The sequence below is a fragment of the Colletotrichum higginsianum genome, chromosome 8 (genome assembly GCF_001672515.1).
Source record: "Colletotrichum higginsianum IMI 349063 chromosome 8, whole genome shotgun sequence".
In the NCBI taxonomy this organism is placed as follows: Eukaryota; Fungi; Ascomycota; class Sordariomycetes; order Glomerellales; family Glomerellaceae; genus Colletotrichum; species Colletotrichum higginsianum.
Genome location: NC_030960.1, coordinates 3,786,053 through 3,804,155, shown reverse-complemented (window position 1 = coordinate 3,804,155; position 18,103 = coordinate 3,786,053). Strand labels below are relative to the sequence as shown.

The 18,103-nt window shown below is 55.0% G+C and overlaps 6 protein-coding genes across 6 annotated transcripts; 4 read left to right on the top strand and 2 right to left on the bottom strand.

Annotated features, from left to right (window-relative positions):
• Positions 1 to 2,973: 2,973 nt before the first annotated feature.
• CH63R_12111 (CTP synthase) lies at positions 2,974 to 5,711 on the top strand (the record flags this gene model as incomplete). The annotated part of the gene is made up of 12 exons (XM_018307085.1): positions 2,974 to 3,048; positions 3,230 to 3,286; positions 3,352 to 3,399; positions 3,561 to 3,588; positions 3,717 to 3,846; positions 3,913 to 4,017; positions 4,145 to 4,169; positions 4,239 to 4,266; positions 4,319 to 4,455; positions 4,505 to 5,071; positions 5,125 to 5,550; positions 5,604 to 5,711. The coding sequence occupies 12 exons, from the start codon at positions 2,974 to 2,976 to the stop codon at positions 5,709 to 5,711; spliced, it is 1,734 nt and encodes a 577-aa protein (XP_018153926.1).
• A 2,888-nt stretch (positions 5,712 to 8,599) lies between these two features.
• CH63R_12110 (peptidase family M20/M25/M40) lies at positions 8,600 to 9,853 on the top strand (the record flags this gene model as incomplete). The annotated part of the gene is made up of 1 exon (XM_018307084.1): positions 8,600 to 9,853. The coding sequence occupies one exon, from the start codon at positions 8,600 to 8,602 to the stop codon at positions 9,851 to 9,853; it is 1,254 nt and encodes a 417-aa protein (XP_018153925.1).
• A 587-nt stretch (positions 9,854 to 10,440) lies between these two features.
• On the top strand, positions 10,441 to 10,893 carry CH63R_12109 (Het domain protein; the record flags this gene model as incomplete). The annotated part of the gene is made up of 2 exons (XM_018307083.1): positions 10,441 to 10,545; positions 10,642 to 10,893. 2 exons carry the CDS (start codon positions 10,441 to 10,443, stop codon positions 10,891 to 10,893), a joined length of 357 nt encoding a protein of 118 aa, XP_018153924.1.
• A 1,154-nt stretch (positions 10,894 to 12,047) lies between these two features.
• Positions 12,048 to 14,331, top strand: CH63R_12108 (MFS sugar transporter; the record flags this gene model as incomplete). Its single annotated transcript, XM_018307082.1, has 9 exons — positions 12,048 to 12,253; positions 12,354 to 12,502; positions 12,563 to 12,852; positions 12,911 to 13,018; positions 13,111 to 13,505; positions 13,578 to 13,740; positions 13,803 to 13,826; positions 13,898 to 14,013; positions 14,085 to 14,331. The coding sequence occupies 9 exons, from the start codon at positions 12,048 to 12,050 to the stop codon at positions 14,329 to 14,331; spliced, it is 1,698 nt and encodes a 565-aa protein (XP_018153923.1).
• A 64-nt stretch (positions 14,332 to 14,395) lies between these two features.
• Positions 14,396 to 16,251, bottom strand: CH63R_12107 (Glutamyl-tRNA(Gln) amidotransferase subunit A; the record flags this gene model as incomplete). Its single annotated transcript, XM_018307081.1, has 4 exons — positions 14,396 to 15,410; positions 15,477 to 15,546; positions 15,606 to 16,033; positions 16,109 to 16,251. The coding sequence occupies 4 exons, from the start codon at positions 16,249 to 16,251 to the stop codon at positions 14,396 to 14,398; spliced, it is 1,656 nt and encodes a 551-aa protein (XP_018153922.1).
• Positions 16,252 to 17,138: 887 nt separating this feature from the next.
• Positions 17,139 to 17,645, bottom strand: CH63R_12106 (uncharacterized protein; the record flags this gene model as incomplete). The annotated part of the gene is made up of 3 exons (XM_018307080.1): positions 17,139 to 17,204; positions 17,270 to 17,329; positions 17,400 to 17,645. 3 exons carry the CDS (start codon positions 17,643 to 17,645, stop codon positions 17,139 to 17,141), a joined length of 372 nt encoding a protein of 123 aa, XP_018153921.1.
• Between the last annotated feature and the right edge of the window lie 458 nt (positions 17,646 to 18,103).

Here is an 18,103-nt window from a genome sequence, read left to right as displayed (position 1 = left end):
CCTCTCTCCCTCTCTCTCTCTCTCTCTTCTCTCTTTTATTTAATTGTTTCTTTCTTTCTATTCCTTCTCCCTCCATTTGTCCTCCCAAATGGCACTTGCAACATTCGACACCCAACACCCAGTACTTTTTCTTCCGGCCATGCCGCAACCCTCCTGACCTGGGAGGACCCGTAGATGTAGACATGTTATCTTTTTCTCATGCCGTCAATCTTGAGTCTCGTCAATCTTGGTCTTGTGTTCATTCATCATTCTTCACCTCAACCAACATTCATAGAAACCCCTTTTCCTCCACCCCGCCTTTCCCCTCCCCCGTTTTGCCACGTTATTACGAGAAGCATAGGCGCGCGTGTGCAAAAATGCAAATTCCCGCCTCATCTCGTCTCCGTCGCCTTCGCCGGCCTCTCATCCCCGCTGTCGCTCAATCTCGCGCCCTCCGACTAAAGAATCCACTCCTACTTAACCCAGGTCCAATCTAAACCCCGTCCCTGTCCACGCATGACGGACGCCCGGCTTTGCCATGCTGGCTGAGTGTTGGCTGGCTGCCCCGGGCTGGCGCATTGTGTCTCTGTCACGCACTCGCCAGGATGACGGTCGTGTTCGTGGTCGTGGTGGCTTCGGATCCTCCTCCTTTCTTTCTCTCAGTGATTTACCTTTTCTTGTCTCATTCTCCCGAGTGGATGGAACGGATAGGGTTCACCACCTTCATCTGCCTGGATTCCCATGCCACGCATCGATTGTCTTGCTGTGCTCCTTGGCTACTCATTCACTTTTGCATTGCAGTGCCTCAAGGTATGGTGAGCAAAGGTTGTCTCCATCCGTGGTCCGTGGATGTCACCAAGCCCAGCACCGGCCCCATCCGAGAGATGATGGGACGAGAAACGAGCGGTGGATGGGCGACTTTCTCACCTCACACCAGCTCTCATTCACAAATCCCAGGCTCGACCACCACCATCACCACCACTCCTCATGCTCAGGTCACCAGAACAATACCGGCGTATTTCGTCCAGTCCATCTACTGTCTTGCTTCGCATTGGCTTTGATACCGGTTGAGCCGATTCTGCACACCTGCCTGGATGGATCAAGGATGCAGGCCCTCCCCCACCTTTTGATTGTGCCATGGCCTAGCACGGTGCACCCAAGCAAGATGCCGAACCGACCGCCTGGAAGACCCTGTCCTGCATCCGTACATCTCGACAACCCAACCCCTCATAGCAGCAATTGCACTTGGGTCCAGCGTCAGGAGAACTGGGGCGACCGCTGAGTTTTATCTTGAGCCTCCCCTCGTCTTATTTGTGCAGGAAGGCGCCTCAATGTTCTGAGCACTTTTTGAAACCACTCGTGGAGATAGCCTTCAGGCTTCCAGTGGATGCAGATCAGTCCAAGATAGGGCCGGCCACACATCCATCCATCCTCAAAGCTTCGGTGCCTACCAGCCATTTCCATCTCATCTCGATCCAACTCCATTCCTCCAATATGGAGAACTCTCCGACATGCCGCAGCCTAGTCTTTGGCGCCTACACTCGTCCCATCGTCGTCAAGGTCGCTGAAGGCGTTCAAGAGACCACTTGGCGTCTGCTAAACAGTTCTTGTTGCTGTTTGCTGGCTGTCGATCGCTTCCCTGCCGTTAATGCTCCCTCCATCAGCCCTGTCAGCATTCAGGAATCGCGGAGCCAAGCCATATTTCAGCTGAGCAGAGCATGGCGACCTGTTGGTACGACATTGCAGATGCCCGTTTTATGACGGGTCCTAAGCGCGGTGGACGACGACGGCTGAGACTGAATTTGCCTGACCTGGTAATACTTGTCTGGCATCACATGAATGTTTGAAGCAAAGTTCGTTGAGTCGTGCTTGTGGACAGGTGTCGGTCTTCCGCGTGTTCCTTAACTCTTATATCCCATCCCTATCCATTCCCACCATCTCATCCTTCCCTACCCCTCCTCTGCGTGACTGTCTGGTTACGAGCCCTGCATGACCGCCCTGTGACCAACCCGCCTATTCGTAGGTACGTGGGTAGGTTGGTTGAATGTCGAAGCATAACTTGTCTAGCGCAAACGTCGGCTCCACCACCTCTGTGGGGCACACCCTTCGACGGCGCCATCAACCTGGATGCTCGATGTTTGTTGACGGTTTTGCTGCTTATCCCCATCTTCCAACCAACCGTTGGTTTGCAACGTGTTTGAAGCTCGGCTGGCGATTTGAACTGAATTGGCTCTGCGCTCCCTGACATTTCGGTAGTCGGAAACTTCAAGCCTTGTATGTAATCATGTCGTGTCGATGTGCCGGTATCAGCATCGGATGATGGATGTTGTCTGCTAGATGGTACTTGTTGCAGAACGCCTCCGTCCATAAGCGAGGGTACTGCTGTTATCTTTTGGTCCGACTTGGGCCAATCTTTCTGTCGCAACGTCGTCGCCGTTTATTGTTCTGATGTTAAACCTTGTGCCAGCACGGGGATAGTAGAAGCGTTCATGGAACTAGGGGAAGCTTGTGTCATACATCTCGTGTAAAGATTTGTCAGTAGCGCAGCATCTACAGTGATGTGAAACAATCAACAGCAGGCTTGACTGGCCCCTTGGTTGTTGCCCTGTACATCATAGATCATCACGGTGCAGTGAATTCAACCTCGGTGGGGTGTGGCCTGACACATGAGAAGTGTGGCTGATGTGCGTCAGATGTGGCTCAAATCCACTTTACACGACCGCCCCACGGGCTAGGCACCACCCTCCCACTCCCCTGTATCCCCCCGAGGCCAACCATCCTGACGCTGGCGCTGTTAATGCGTTTATCGATAACTAAAAATTTCTTTACATCCGACCGCGTCGCGTCCCGCCCTTTGTCTTGACTCTCTCTTCCTTCCCTCCCCTCCCCTCTATCAAACGAGAGTTGAACGCCACAGACGACCTCTCCCCCTCCGTTGAACGTATACCAAGACCGACTCCTCAGAAACCTTTTGTTGTTTACCAACCAGCCATCATGCGTTACGTTCTCGTCTCAGGCGGTGTCATCTCGGGAGTGGGCAAGGGCATCATCGCCTCTTCCACGGGTCTGGTGTGTATCCAAACCCCTGTTGAAATTTCCTTATCTACAAAAAAAAAAAAAAAAAGACTCCCTCCCCCCCCCCCAGACTTCTCTTCTATGAGATGGCGGGGTGTACCTTTGATGCCGCCAGAACATAACATGCAGTCAATGTAGATATGCTAACAGATGCTCTGCTTTCTCTCTCGGATAGCTCCTCAAGACCCTGGGATTGCGTGTAACTAGCATCAAGATCGACCCGTACCTGTCGGTGAGTGGCTACCCCTTCTCTCCTGAACCCCTCATCATGTGCCTGTGATTGACGATGAAGTGCAGGTCGATGCTGGTCTTATGGCCCCCGCCGAACACGGCGAATGCTTTGTGGTTCGTACCTTTGATGCCCTGGCTTTTTGAGATGTGCCACCCCGGGAAAGGGGCAAGTGTACCCCTCATCGCTCGCCTTCTGATAAGTAAGGTGGGCGATGGATCCGGGGATACCATCTGAGGCTATGACTCAACCAGCACAAGACGCTGACCATCATCAGTTGCAAGATGGCATGGAGGTAGATCTTGGTAGGTGACCCTCCGTCAAGCCACAGACTCGAGAGTTTCCAGCCCCTCTCGTCGTGCTTTGCGGGAATCGCAATGCTCGCCGTCTTTACATCAAATCGCAATTCTCTGACAACGAGGCTCGCACACAGACCTGGGCAACTACGAGCGCTACCTCGCCATCCGCCTGACGGGCGAGCACAACATCACCACCGGCAAGGTGTACAGGCACGTCATCGACAAGGAGCGCCGCGGCGACTACCTCGGAAAGACGGTGCAGGTGTATGTCATGTCATAAGCTATTGGCTAACCTTGGAAAACGAATCTTTTGCTGACGATGCGGACCAGCGTCCCCCACGTCACCGATGCCATCCAGGACTGGATCGAGCGCGTGGCCAAGATTCCCACAGATGACTCCGGCGAAGAGCCTGACGTCTGCATTATCGAGCTTGGGTACGTTTCCACCCTCTCTGACCTCTCTTCTGGAAGGATCCAATGTTTCTTCAGCGCGGTTTTTTTCCCATCTTGGGATTGTGTTGCTTGGGACGCATCAGTTCAGGGGCTAACCTTGACTCAACAGAGGCACCGTTGGTGATATTGAGAGCGTGCGTATCCCTGAAACCCAGTTCAGCCTGGCGAGCGTTGTCATTTCTACGTCCGCTAACCCAAAATAGATGCCCTACGTCGAGGCATTGACCCAATGTTTGTCCATCTAACTCACATCTCAGCGGAGCGGTTACTGACCCCTGAGTAGTGCGCCACAGAGCAGGAAGCGGCAACTTCATTCAGATCCATGTCTCCTACGTCCCAACCATTCATGGCGAGCAGAAGACGAAGCCCACACAGCATGCCGTGAAGACGGTCCGCAGTTACGGTCTTGTCCCTGACATGGTTAGGAGATCCACCCCTTGATGATCCGATGCACTCCTAACACGCCCAGATTGCCTGCCGTTGCGAGCAGCCTCTCGAGGAGGCCACGGTCAAGAAGATTGCCCTCCTCTGCCAGGTCGACGTGCCCCAGGTCCTCGTCGTTCGTGACATGCCCACCATCTACCAGGTTCCCCTCCTTTTGGAGGAGCAGAACCTCATCCCCTTCTTGCGCAAGGCCGTCAATCTCGACGCCCTGCACATCCCCCAGTCCCGCATTGCCGAGGGTGAGGCGCTCTGGAAGACGTGGGCGTCCGTCGTCAGCCGCCCGTCCGACGGTGAGATCAACATCGCCCTCGTCGGCAAGTACGTCAAGTCGCAAGACGCCTACTTGTCCGTCGTCAAGGCTTTGGAGCACTCGGCCATGCACCTGCGCAAGAAGCTCAACATCTGCTGGGTGGATGCCGAGCACCTCGAGCCCCAGGCCAAGTCCCAGGACCAGGCCCAGTACCACAAGGCGTGGCACGATGTGTGCACCGCCTCGGGTATCATCGTCCCCGGTGGTTTCGGCACCAGAGGTACCGAGGGCATGATGAAGGTTTCTAAGTGGGCGCGCGAGAACGGCACCCCCTTCCTCGGTGTAAGTCCGCGCCTGTCACTCCCCTACACGGCGAGTCACCTGACATTCGATAGGTCTGCCTCGGTTTCCAAACCGCCATCATCCAGTACGCCCGTGACTTCCTCAACATCGTCAACGCCACCTCGGAGGAGTTCGACGCCTCGGCTGAGAACAAGGTTGTCATCTACATGCCCGAGATCAGCCGCGACAAGCTAGGCGGTACCATGCGGCTGGGTTTGCGCCCGACTGAGTTCCAGCCCGGCAGCGAGTGGTCCAAACTGCGCTCGCTGTACGGCGAGGCCGATTCCGTCGAGGAAAGACACCGCCACCGTTACGAGGCCAACCCGGCCTACGTCGAGAAGCTGACCGAGGCTGGCCTCAACTTTGTCGGCAAGGACGAGACCGGTGAGCGCATGGAGATCTTTGAGATCAAGGACCACCCGTACTTTGTCGGTACTCAGTTCCACGCCGAGTACCAGTCCAAGGTCCTCAACCCGAGCGTAGGTTCCCTGGATCCTTACGTCTTACGCCCAGTGAGCTAACAACTGAGCAGAGACCCTACCTCGGCTTCATTGCCGCCAGCGCTGGATGCCTTGACCAGGTCATCAAGGAGCAGCTCGCGGCCGCCAAGCTGGCCAACGGCACCAACCACGTCGTCTAAGACGTTCTGCTCTCTCACTCACTTCCCTCTCTTCGTTTCCTCTCCTTTTGCGGTACTTCTGGAAGATGGATTACACGACGAAAAGAAAACAGGTTTTTTATAAAGTAGAACATGGGCTGGTACGGGAATCAGTAATTCGGAAATTTGGGTTGAGGGGGGAGGCGAATTTCCTCATTCACACACACATTAGACTCTTTTTCTCACCTTGGGCTATCCAGAAATGAAGCAAGAAAAAACAACTGATGATCTACGCGCGTCTTTCGGCATGGGAGAGAGGAGGCGGGGGGTTACATTAGACTGGGGACCAGGGACGGCGTTCTCTCGGCGCGGCGGTTTTGTTCTTTTTGTGGAGTTGAAATCACATTATAGGATTATCTTTTATTCACAAAATACCAAGGGGGAATTGCTCTCATTTGATTTTCAGAGTGCGAGAAGCTATCGTCTCGCTTTGATCTACAACGTCCGCGATGGGAACGAAGTCGACTCACCTGGGCTACGCGTCCTAGGCGCCGGGGATAATGAGGCTCAGTAACGCTGAGGCTGATCAATCCTGGCTCCGGGGTTTCCAAGCACCATGACATTGCCAAGACCGATGGCTGATGTGACGGACATGGGGTTGCCTATAACCTCGTGAGGCTAGGACGATAACTTGCAAAGGAGGCATGGCGAAATCAGCTTGTGTGCAAGGCCCATGTATTCAAGTCCGGATTGGCTTTCCAGGCCCTGTGTGGCTATCGAAGCCAGCTAATAAGGGGAGGAAGAGGGGGAAGAAAACACAGATGTGTATGCAACAGTTTCATAGCGACTGACCCGATAGAAGAGCAATACATTGGTGCCCGAGTAGCCTCTGAACTTGGTCTCGCTTGGATTTCCCCCTATTTCCCGAATTCATGTTCTTCCCGTCGCACATATCAAAAGCGGCATGTCTGGCAAACATCACAGACGTCGGGACAGAACCTTTCTTTCGGCTCAGACATAGCTGGTTACTGTGAAACTTTTGATTTCCGAGTTCGACTTCCCTGGTGTCCACCGGAATTGACCTCTTCAGGCCGAGTTGGAGCAGGAGCATGAGATGTCCTAGGTTGGCCAACACCGAGACTCGTTCGCTCCTCACACTCTCGACACTGTCAAGCCTTATTGTTGGCAAGATGCCGTCCTGCTCAGAGCCTTGAAAGGCAGGAACATCGTGGTCGATTGTGCGTTCAAGCTCTAGTAAGCAATCTCAAGGAGATAATATTGTACCCTTAACCTCTACTCCTGGAAGTACAGGCTCACAGATGGTCTTCGAAAGTCTTGCCGTAACTGATACTCCACTGTTGACAGATTTTGCTGACCTCTGAAGGTTGGCAGTCCAAGCAACCGTTGAAAACTCAGAATCTCGGTCTGGAGTCTTATGCAACCCCCTCAGGGGCGCCGCTCTCGAAACCCCGTTTTCTTCGTCACTGTTTTCCGGAAGAACTGACAGGGAGCTCAACAGATGCGATGGCACCTGACCGGAAGCACTCCGTGTATCCGAAGGGAGGAGCTGACCTCGGCCCTTCTGTGCGTGTTCTGAGGAGTGGAATCACCCACAATTCCTCGCAATACCGAGACAGAGGGCAGTCGACTTCCTCCCCCTTTCAGTAGCACTAGGAAACGGCATTCCTTCTACTCGAACAGGAAAATGGCCTTTTTTTAAGTGATGGTTTCGTGAGAAATCATCAACACAGTGTACGTCCCCGATGAAGAGATCTTTCCAGGGCTGCTGGCAAACTGATCCTTAATAAAATCAAGCGTCTGAGGGGCCTGTATTTTTTGGTGAAACAAGAGATACTTCCTTGACTTTTGTACTTTTTCTAAGATTTCTGCAGACTCCACTCTATGTGGCTAATAGCAGTACCAAAAGGTAAAGCGGAGTTATGGCTTCATGCGAACCTTGGTAGATCGGCGTGCACAAGTGACTTTAGATGGCCGAGTTGGACCAAATACTTCGGATCATGGATGAACCAAAGAATCGGCAACGTCTAGATGCTCTAACCAGCTTGACCAAAAGTCCTTGCACAGTGGTAGAAGCAGAAAAGGACAGGCTTCAGCGCTTCTATGGCAGAAATGTCAGTCGGCGTTGCTTCTCGGGAAGAGTCTACGTCAGGTTGGGCCGCTGGCCAACAACACCTTCCTGCGGTGATGGTTCAAAAGATACATACCTAAAAGGTGCTCATAGGAACTCTTTGCAAGTCTTATACAGAGTCCCCAGTGAGTTCAGTGTTTCACCGGATTTCGCGTAACCTCTGAGGGGAGGCTCCGTCACGCTTTCTGCCGGCGGTGCGGGTTCCCTCAGCATATGAAACCCCCGATGGCCACCTTCTTGTGTGTCTCTGGGTTGTAAAACAGTCCCGTTCTTCGTGCCGCGTACGGGTAAAAATCAGACGGTGATGTGTTCTGAGTCGATGTCCATTGCAACGAGGTCAGCTAGTTTCCAACCATACTCAAGTAGACAGACCTCTTGCTATCTCACTGCACCTTCACGTACTTGTGATATTACAGTTACAAGCTTTAGCCTTGTCAAAGGCCAGGTCTTGATTTGCTCCTTTTAGAATAAATAGGTATCTTGTTTGCGAAGACTGTAAAATACATAAAAGTTTCCACTCTCAAGTGACATCGATATGATATCCACGTTGTCTTCTCGATATCAACAAGGTGGGAGTTTATGGCTATCCCAAGGTACCTGCGAATGGCTTGTGTCCTCGGCCCCTTTTCCCCCGCACCTCCCGATGCGAAGTTGGAGTCGGCACGCATCCGGAAGGCCGAAGTGGGCCACGGTCCAAGCCGAAATTGAGGAACAAACACACGGGGGGGGGGCATTTACATGATTTCTCATCTTGATCAACGCAAAAAAACAAAACAAAAAAATGACCAGTTCCGCTCCTCCCACCGACTACCAGCGCCTCGACGCCTGGATCGACGCTCACTTCGACGAGGAGGTGAGCTTCCTCCAGGCTCTGGTGCGCGTGCCCACCGACACGCCGCCCGGCAACAACGCGCCGCACGCGGAGCGCACCGCCGAGCTGTTGCGGGAATTCGGCTTCGAAGCCGAGCGCCACCCGGTGCCCGCCGTCGAGGTCCGCGCCTACGGCATGGAGTCCATCACGAATCTCATAGTCCGCCGTCGCTATGGCTCTGGTGCCGGCCGCACCGTGGCGCTCAACGCCCACGGCGACGTGGTGCCGCCGGGCGAGGGCTGGACGCGCGATCCGTACGCCGCCGAGGTCGAGGACGGCGTCCTCTACGGCCGGGCCGCCGCCGTCAGCAAGAGCGACTTCGCGACCTTTACGTTCGCGGTGCGCGCGCTGGAGGCGCTCGGCGCCCCGTTGCGCGGCGCGGTCGAGCTTCACTTCACCTACGACGAGGAGTTCGGAGGCGAGCTCGGCCCCGGCTGGCTGCTGCGCCAAGGTCTCACGAAGCCCGACCTGCTCATCGCCGCGGGTTTCTCGTACGAGGTCGTCACGGCCCACAACGGGTGCCTCCAGATGGAGGTCACCGTCCGCGGGAACCAGGCCCACGCCGCCATCCCGGACACCGGGGTCGACGCGCTGCAGGGCGCCGTCGCGGTCCTCAACGCGCTGTACGCCCTCAACGCGGGCTACCGCCGGGTGCGCTCCGGGGTGGAAGGAATCACCCACCCTTACCTCAACGTCGGCCGCATCGAGGGCGGCACGAACACCAACGTCGTGCCCGGCAAGGTGGCGTTCAAGCTCGACCGCCGCATGATCCCCGAGGAGGACCCGGCCGAGGTCGAAGCCGAGATCCGCCGGACCATCTCCGACGCCGCGGCTTCGGTGCCCGGGATCGCGGTGGACGTCCGCCGTCTGCTGCTCGCGAACTCGATGCGCCCGCTCCCGGGCAACAAGCCGCTGGTGGAAGCGATCCAGACGCACGGCGGGGAGGTCTTTGGCAGGCCAATCCCGGCGATGGGCACGCCGCTCTACACCGACGTGCGGCTGTACGCCGAGGCGGGCGTCCCCGGCGTCGTCTACGGCGCTGGCCCACGAACGGTGCTGGAGTCCCACGCCAAGCGGGCCGATGAGCGGCTTCAGCTCGAGGATCTCAGGGGCGCGACAAAGGTCATCGCACGCAGCTTGCGCGACCTGTTGGCAGCGGAGTAGGGCGCGGTATTAATACACGTATTGTACTTGACTATGAGGGACCCTGCCGGATGGTCATATCCAACCGCATTACTGACTGATGATGGGCTGTATCTTACTCTCTTTATGTGCACCTTTGGATACGAGGGAGCCGAACCAGAGGTACCCAGCATAATGTCTCCGCAACATCCAACTGCTCGGAGTGGAACCTCAGCTGCTGTGCCGCTCAACCTACGCTTGCTTGTTGGTTGCCTCCCAACAAATCGCCTGCAGCTTATTACATCATTTTATGTAAACGTCTTGGCTTGAAGAGCTTTCAGTCCAGAACGGCCTCTGCAACCAACCCCGCGTGGCCAAAGGACCCCTTTTATTCCCGGGCCCTGTGACGGGCGTGACAGCAGCACGGAAATATCCAATGCAATGCGGAGTTTTGTCCTATAAAGCGCTGAAGGTTGTCTTCCGACCCAAACCAAACTCTGCTGATCATCTCGTTTCCTCGATATTTTGGAAAAAAACCGCGGCGCCCATAGAAAAGGAAGGAAAAAAAGACGAAGCAAAACCATTGTTGATTAATCAGTTGACCAGTGGTCTCAAGACCCGTTTGCATTATGCACTCCATGTCAGAACCGCCCGAGATCTTCACCACCCCGGCCGAGAGCCAATCCGGGTCGGCAACGTTCCAAGAGAGTTGGAGTTTTCTAGAAGACGTGAAAGTAGGTCACTTTCTCCCCCACGAACCCCCCCTTCCCCTTCCCCCCAGTCGTTGCTAGCCATGTAAAAGGTGTGAACAGCTCTGACGTGGATTGCAGAAGCGATTCGATGCGACTCAGCCCGAAGTGTACGCGGCCGTTATCAACGCTCTCAGCAGCTTTTACACAACCACGCAGAAAGCAACGGGAGTCGTCGATAAGACCCTGATGGAGGTGCACGAGACTGTGAAGGCGCTGCTTCAGGGCCACGCGGATCTGATCGAGAGGTTCGAGAGCAGCCTCCCTCAGGATTACCTCGACCGCCGCCGGAGGACGCTGGACAACGAGAGGCGAAAGGCCCCATCCCATTAGTGTACTACTGTTCTCCTCTGCCAAATTGTTTTTCAGCGTTGTTTTCGTTTGCTTTCATTTCCCACAGCCTCCCCGAGGGGGACAAAACTGCCTCGAGCCTGCGTGTTACTCCTGCCCGTGCCACTGTTTGGTTCTTCTTGACCGAAATGTCGAAGCATGGCCGGCGGCAGATCAACTGAGCCCGCTGCCATTCATTCACCTGAACTACCTCACGACGACGATGGGGAACGCTCTCTCGAGATCAGGCCACTCCCATGTAAAGTGTCATCTGATGGGCCAAATGCGGCCGAACCACTCGAGATGACCGTCATCCTCGGAGGCATCCGAGAGTGCCATCACGATTGATCGATCACTGGGCTTATCCGGCCCAGAAGCTTGGTGTCTCTCCATTTTCCGTGCCTCGGGTCTATCAACTTCCTCATCCAGATCCGTAGCTTACCCCAACTGTTCAACACGAACAACATATCACCGGCTTCCTTGCCTCGAGCTGCGGAGTTCCTCCGCATCCCCCCCCAACCTCCGTTGCCCATTCAGCCAACCAGACCCGATCAATGCCGCTTCCCCGCAACCGCAACCGAACCTTGGCACGCTTCTCCTCTTTCTGAATATCAGGGTATATGCCATGGATGTCTCGATGGGAACATACCATCGGCCGGCGGCTTATTCTTCTGATTGGGTGGCGAGTGTCGTTGAGCCCATCCTTCGGCTCCTTCTGAGCTCAGAGACCCCCCTCGCGGCCGGGTTCGGGAGTTGTGCGGATGTTCTAAATGCCGGCCAATAATGCACCCCAGAAGCATCCCCGGACCCCAGATTCAATGGTTCGGGAAGGGGGTGCGCGGGTTATGTAGGCGGGTGGAGGTGAAACGGGTGGCTCCGATCATGCTGTTCGAGTCGATTCGAACGAATGTGGCATTAGTCGGAATGGACTAGCCAATGCCGAGCTTCACCAGAAGGATGGTTCGGATGCAATGGCAAACCTGTCGATCGATGAGCGAGTGTAAGGCAACCCTCGGCACCTATATAGCTCCATTGAAACCCCCACCTCGAGCTTCCCTGCTCCGACAGCAGTGAGCAGACGCCATCGTAGCGGTGACAGACAGTCATCCCTTTCACGAGCGACCATCGATATTAATCCCTAATCATTCTCGGTCACAATGGCCTCCAGGGGCGATCATGAGGTCCAGCACCTCCGAAAGGCAGCCGAAAACGAGGTCGAGGAGAAGCTGGGCCAGTCGGCCATCTTCGAGGCCAAGCAGGCGTCGGACGACGAGCATGCCCAGACCCTCAAGCAGGCGCTCAGTCAGAACAGAAAGGCGGTTTTCTGGTCTGTCATGATCTCCATGTCGATTGTGATGGAAGGGTAAAGCGAAACCCCCCCCCACCCAGTTGCCTACGAAGTCCCCGCCTTCAGTTCAGAAGTGTTCATGACAATCAGTCTCTGATGCATCGTACTGTTCCAGATACGACGTCATCTTGATCAACAACTTCTTTGCGTACCCGGAGTTCCAGAGGAAGTATGGCCGCTGGTACGGCCCGGATATCGGGTACCAGGTCTCCGGGCCGTGGCAAACAGGCCTGACGATGGCTGCTACGGTCGGCGCCATCTTTGGTAAGTCACGCAGTCCGTTGAGTGAAAGAAGTTTAGTTTAACCGGCGTAAACCTACTTAGGTGGCTTGATGAACGGATATTTCGCGTCCAAGTACGGGTACAGATGGGTCATGATCGGGGCCATGTTCTTCCTGAACTGCTTCATCTTCGTCGTCTTCTTCGCCCACTCGGCCGCGATGCTGCTCGTGGGCCAGATCCTGTGCGGTCTGTCGTGGGGTGTCTTCGCAACCCTCAGTCCCGCGTATGGTGAGTTGCTGTCTGTTGACTCTCTGGCTCGGCTAGAGCTAACACATCGCGACCCAGCTTCCGAAGTCTGTCCGACCAACCTACGAGGTTACATGACGACATACGTATGTTTAATCTGTCAAGCCGCAACAATGAGAGCCCTGACTAACATGAATCCGTCAGGTCAACCTTTGCTGGGCAATTGGTCAGCTGATTGCCGCTGGTGTCCTACGCGGGTGCCTCGGCATTGAGGGCGAAATGGCGTACCGCATTCCGTTTGCCATCCAATGGGTTAGTCTTTCTACGTCCACGATGGCCCGGATCCCTCAAGACCTTTGAGAGGGGGGGGGGGGGGGGGTTTAACATTCACTGACAAAAATTAGCTATGGCCCGTGCCGTTGATGATCATCTCGTACTTCGCCCCAGAGAGCCCCTGGTACCTCGTGCGCAAAGACCGTCTCGACGAGGCCAGGCGCTCCATCGAGCGGCTCAGCGGCGACAAGACGCAGGACCAGATCAACGCCCAGCTGGCCATGATGGTCCACACCACCAAGGTCGAGTCCGGCGTGACCGCCGGGGTGACGTACCTGGACTGCTTCAAGGGCTTCGACCTGCGCCGCACCGAGATCTGCTGCGTCGCCTTCGCCGGCCAGGTCATGTCCGGCAGCAGCTTCGCCTACACGCCGACCTACTTCTTCACGACGGCGGGCATGAACGTCGCCAACGCCTTCGAGCTCAGCCTGGGCGCCAAGGGCATGGCGTTCATCGGCACCGTGATGTACGTATTACCCCCTAGTATCGAACCACCCTTCCAAGAAGCTTCGACGCTCACATGCCTCTCGCGATCCAGGTCATGGTGGCTTATCTCGTACTGGGGTCGCCGTCCTATCTACGTCGTCGGCATCGGCTCGCTCACCGTCATTCTCTTCATCGTCGGCATCCTCGACGTCTCCGCGGGCGACAGAGGCCTGTGGCCGTCGGGCGGTCTCTGCGTCTTCTGGCTCTTCATCTATGTTAGTGACGCCCGGCATTCTCGAGGGCGCGAGCAACATGAGCTATTGCTAACTCGTAGCAGTCACTCACGATTGGCCCGATTACCGTAAGTTGATGAATCCGCGCTTGGTTCTCGAGCACGCTTTCCACTCCTTGCGCCGCTAACACCGTCCGCAGTACAGCATCATTAGCGAGACGTCGTCAGTCCGTCTCCGGCCCCTCACCGTCGTGCTCTCCCGGAACGCATACCAGCTGGTCAACATTGTGTCGCAGGTTCTTCAGACTTACATGATGTGAGTAGGGTGTCTTCCGCAACACACGACCAAGTGCAGTGGGACGCGGTTCTCAACTGACAAACCTATAGGAACCCTACCGAGTGGAACTTGAAGGGGAAGGCCGGGTTCTTCTGGTCTGCCACGGCCGGCATCATATTTGTGTGGTCATACTTCCGTCTCCCCGAGTGCAAGGGCCGCACGTACGAAGAGTTGGACATGTTGTTTGCCAGGAAGGTTTCCGCGAGGCAGTTCGCAAACGCCCACGTGGACGCATATGCCTCCTCCAAACAAGTCGAGGATGTGATGGAGGCTGGGCCACGGAAGGAAGATCTCTGAAGAGCCTCCGTTGGCTATATTTACTGGACAGTCTCAACTGGTCCGCTGCGATCTTGCTGTATAACTATGACTCCCTTCTGACCGGGAGTGGCTTCTCCAAGTATCTGTACCACTTCGGTCGCGTCCTCTTTAGCTCCGTGCCTGAAGTCAACTGCAAGTCCTCGATGGCGCTGGCCCAGCGGACAAGCTCCTCCTCACCAAACGCCGTCTGCATGATCCCGAGCCCGAACGGCATGCCCGAAACCGGGTCCACGCCCGCCGGGATGGTGACCATGGGATACCCGGCCTGCGCCGCGATCTGGTAGGTCTGACCCACGGACGGAGGCACGAGCAAGCCAGATAGCCGAGTCCCGTCATGGGTCAAAGCCGCGTCGATCCCGTCGCGCGTCGTTCTCTGCATGAATTCGAGCGCCCGCCAATACGTCTCGTCCTGGACCCCCTGCGTGGCGTTGGACATGAGGAAGCCGTTCTGCCCGGTGCGGAACGCCGGGTGGCCGTGGTACGAGGTCCTGCCGCTGCCGGCGTCGGTGTAGTTCTGCCCGTACGGGTGCCCGCCCTCGGTCCCGTCGTTCTCGTAGTTGAAGCGGATGATGTCTTCGAGCGAGCGGATGTCCGTGTTCTGCAGCTCCGAGAGGTACTTCTTGATGTTGTTGTAGAAGTCGACCTTCACCACCGTGTACTCCGACTCGTACGGCCTGTTGAGCTCCTTTGCGCGCCAGTCCCAGTCCCAGCCGCGTTTCCTCACGATGTTGTCAAAGTCGGCTATTTCGGTGTAGTTGACGACGCGTGCGCCGGCCGCCTTGATCAGGTCGATGAGTCGACCTAGTTGCGCCTTGTTTTCTGCGCTTGCGTGATCCCAGAAGCTGTGCCAGGGGATGCCAAAGGTCGCGTTCTTCAAAGCCGTCTTGGTGGTGAGGAACTGCGAATAGCCTCCGGATAACGGAGTCTTCCCGCGCTGAGCATCCGTGTAGTTGTCTCGGGGGTCTACGCCGTAGATGGCATCGAGCGCGTACACGGCGTCCCTTACAGTTCGGCCGAAAGTACCGACCGTGTCTTGATGCTCGCATTCCGGGATTACCCTAAAGAGATTGATTAGATCAAGTCGTCATCACATTCAGTGGGAAGCATTTGCCAGACAGACGTACCCATCTCTCGAGGTCAGTCCGACCGTTGGCTTGAAGCCCACCACAGCGTTCCTGTGAGCAGGACTGATGACTGATTCGAGGTTAGTTTCCGGAAGTCGGCGACACTTGCATAGCACGAGGCCGTCTTACCGCTGCCATCAGTCTCGGTCCCGAGAGAGAAGGCAATCGCGTTGGCAGCCACGCCGATCGCGCTGCCGGAACTGCTGCCAAAGGGGTTCAGGGTAAGATTGTAAGGGCTCCGCGCCTGTCCCCCCCTCGGCGAGTAGCCCTCGGAATACCCCGTGCTTCTCATGTCCGCCCACTCGCTCATCGTTGCCTTGCCGAAGAGGACGGCCCCGGCCGCCCTGAGACGCGCGACGACGAAGGCATCGCGGGGAACGACGCTCCCCAAGAGAGCCCAGCTGCCGGCCGTGGTCTCCATACTGTCTTTGGTTGCGATGTTGTCTTTGACGGTAAAGGGGATGCCGTGCAACGGGCCGAGAAGCTGGCCTGCTTTCCTCAGCTCGTCCATCCTGGCTGCGATTGCCAAGACGTCAGGGTTCATCTGCATCACGGAGCTTTTCGGAATCTTTCAGTATTCATGTTTCCTCTGGGCCCTTGTTTGGGGAATGGAGGACAGAAAATGATCTAACCTGATATATTCCTGCGTCTGGAAGGTCCGCTGCACATAGCAGATGACCAGCTGCTGCGATGTCATGATTCCATCCTGCATCGCTTTCTGCATCTGGTCGATGGTGGCCTCCTCTAGCTTGAAGGTTCCGCCGCACACGGGCATTGGGAACAGCTCCGTCGTGTTTGCATTTTGTTGTAAAGGAAACAGGGGCGGGAGCAAGCCTTGGTTTGTTGCCAGTTGTCCCAATGCCAAAGGAGGCAGGGTAAAGGCAATTATGAGAGACTGTAGCCGCGAAATCCACAGAGGGAAGATTAAAGAAGACCTCATGTCTACTTGAGATCAAACGTCTGTCGATACCGAGCCAGGAAAAGCAACGTTAGGCAGGACAGTTTGGTGAGATGAAATAGTATATCAAGCCTCCCGGATTTGTCAAAAGTGTGAGCCTCCAAAGCAATGGGTTTTGCCAAAGGGCAAGCAAATCTCAATGCAGGACTTGGGTACTTGTTCTTGTTTTTAGGCAAGAGTACTGCAAGGAACATAAGCTGAAGAGACTAAAACACAGAGTCAATCACTGGACACTCATTCAGCAGATTTGGCACGCAACATAATTGGAGAGTTTCCGACAACAAATACAAAAGACCTATTTTACTCAGCACTGAGATGATTTGGGTGTAACCATTTCTCAGGCTGTCATTTTACAGAATGTGTTTTCATATCCTCTGGAATGTGAAAGAGCCACGTGCATGATACAAGACTGGCGTTATGACCAACCAGTCTGGAATGGCGGGTTTGACTCCAAGAATGATAGCATTTCTACTTTTCTCAGCCATTTGGCTCACGTCAGTTGTCTTTTCCATGCTCTTACAACAACATCTCACCGCTTTTGACTGTGAGAGGGGGGAGGGGGTAGCCCCATGGCTTGTCACGGATGTATATGAACAGTTCCCTCTATGTACTTGTAGTTTACTCATGTAAAACTCCAATTTGCAATGATCAGCTTAACGTTATGTTTACTGCTAAACGCAGAAACCCATCCAGCACACCATGCTCTAATTGCAGTAGCAGTCGCAATCACCTTTCGGCGTCGCCATCCAGCGTCCCTGATCAGTTTGGCACTGCAACAGCAAGTTGAGTCAGTGCCCTTTTCAACACCGATCGGAGTAGATCGATGTTCACTCACCCTATCGCTGCACATGAATCTGCAGCTGTCTGTGTCGGCAGCATTGCAATTGGATTGCCACTATAGAGAGAGGCCGGTTGTCAGCAAGAGAACCCTGGGTGAATTGTAGAACGCCATAGTCGGGACGAACTCTGCTATCTCCGATGGCGGCACACGCTTGTCCAATCTGCAAGAATGTCTCTGCCGTCACGGAGGAGACGTAGAACGCTGTTATGAGGGGCAGAATTGAGAAACGCATGGCTGAAAATATAAAGGAATTGACTGTTGAGCGTTTGTCGGGAAGTTCGGGAGATACTGAAGGATACAAACAGAGGCTAGTACAGATAGCCGGGACTCTATATCTTGACGTTGGAGACATGATGGGCTTTTTATACATTCGAGATCAGGCACTGATCACTCGTCACTTGTATCCGGAAGAGAAAGTGTCCTTAGTACGGGTCAAAGTTTAACTACCTTGTCTAAGATGATACCGCTTCCGGATGATCTGGAAGCTATGCAACGGCCGGCAGCAGATAGACGATCGCCTAAAGGTAAAGAAGGCCGGCACAGAGCACGGAAACCACCGAGGCATGGATGATGGGCTCAAGAAGCCTGGATCCATGCCATCGTACTGCAGAATAGATCCTCTGATCTAATGTAACAAGGGTAAGTAAAGTTTTGAGTGTGTATGAATGTACTACGGAAAGATTACCATCCCACCGGGTCGCTTTTTTTTTGCCCCTGCGAGGCGCATGACCCCCCCTCCTGAGACATCTATTCTGGACTACAGCAATATTTTCACATCCTGGTTTGTCGAACTCTGAAACTCTCTCGACCAGTACAGTTGTTAGTTTT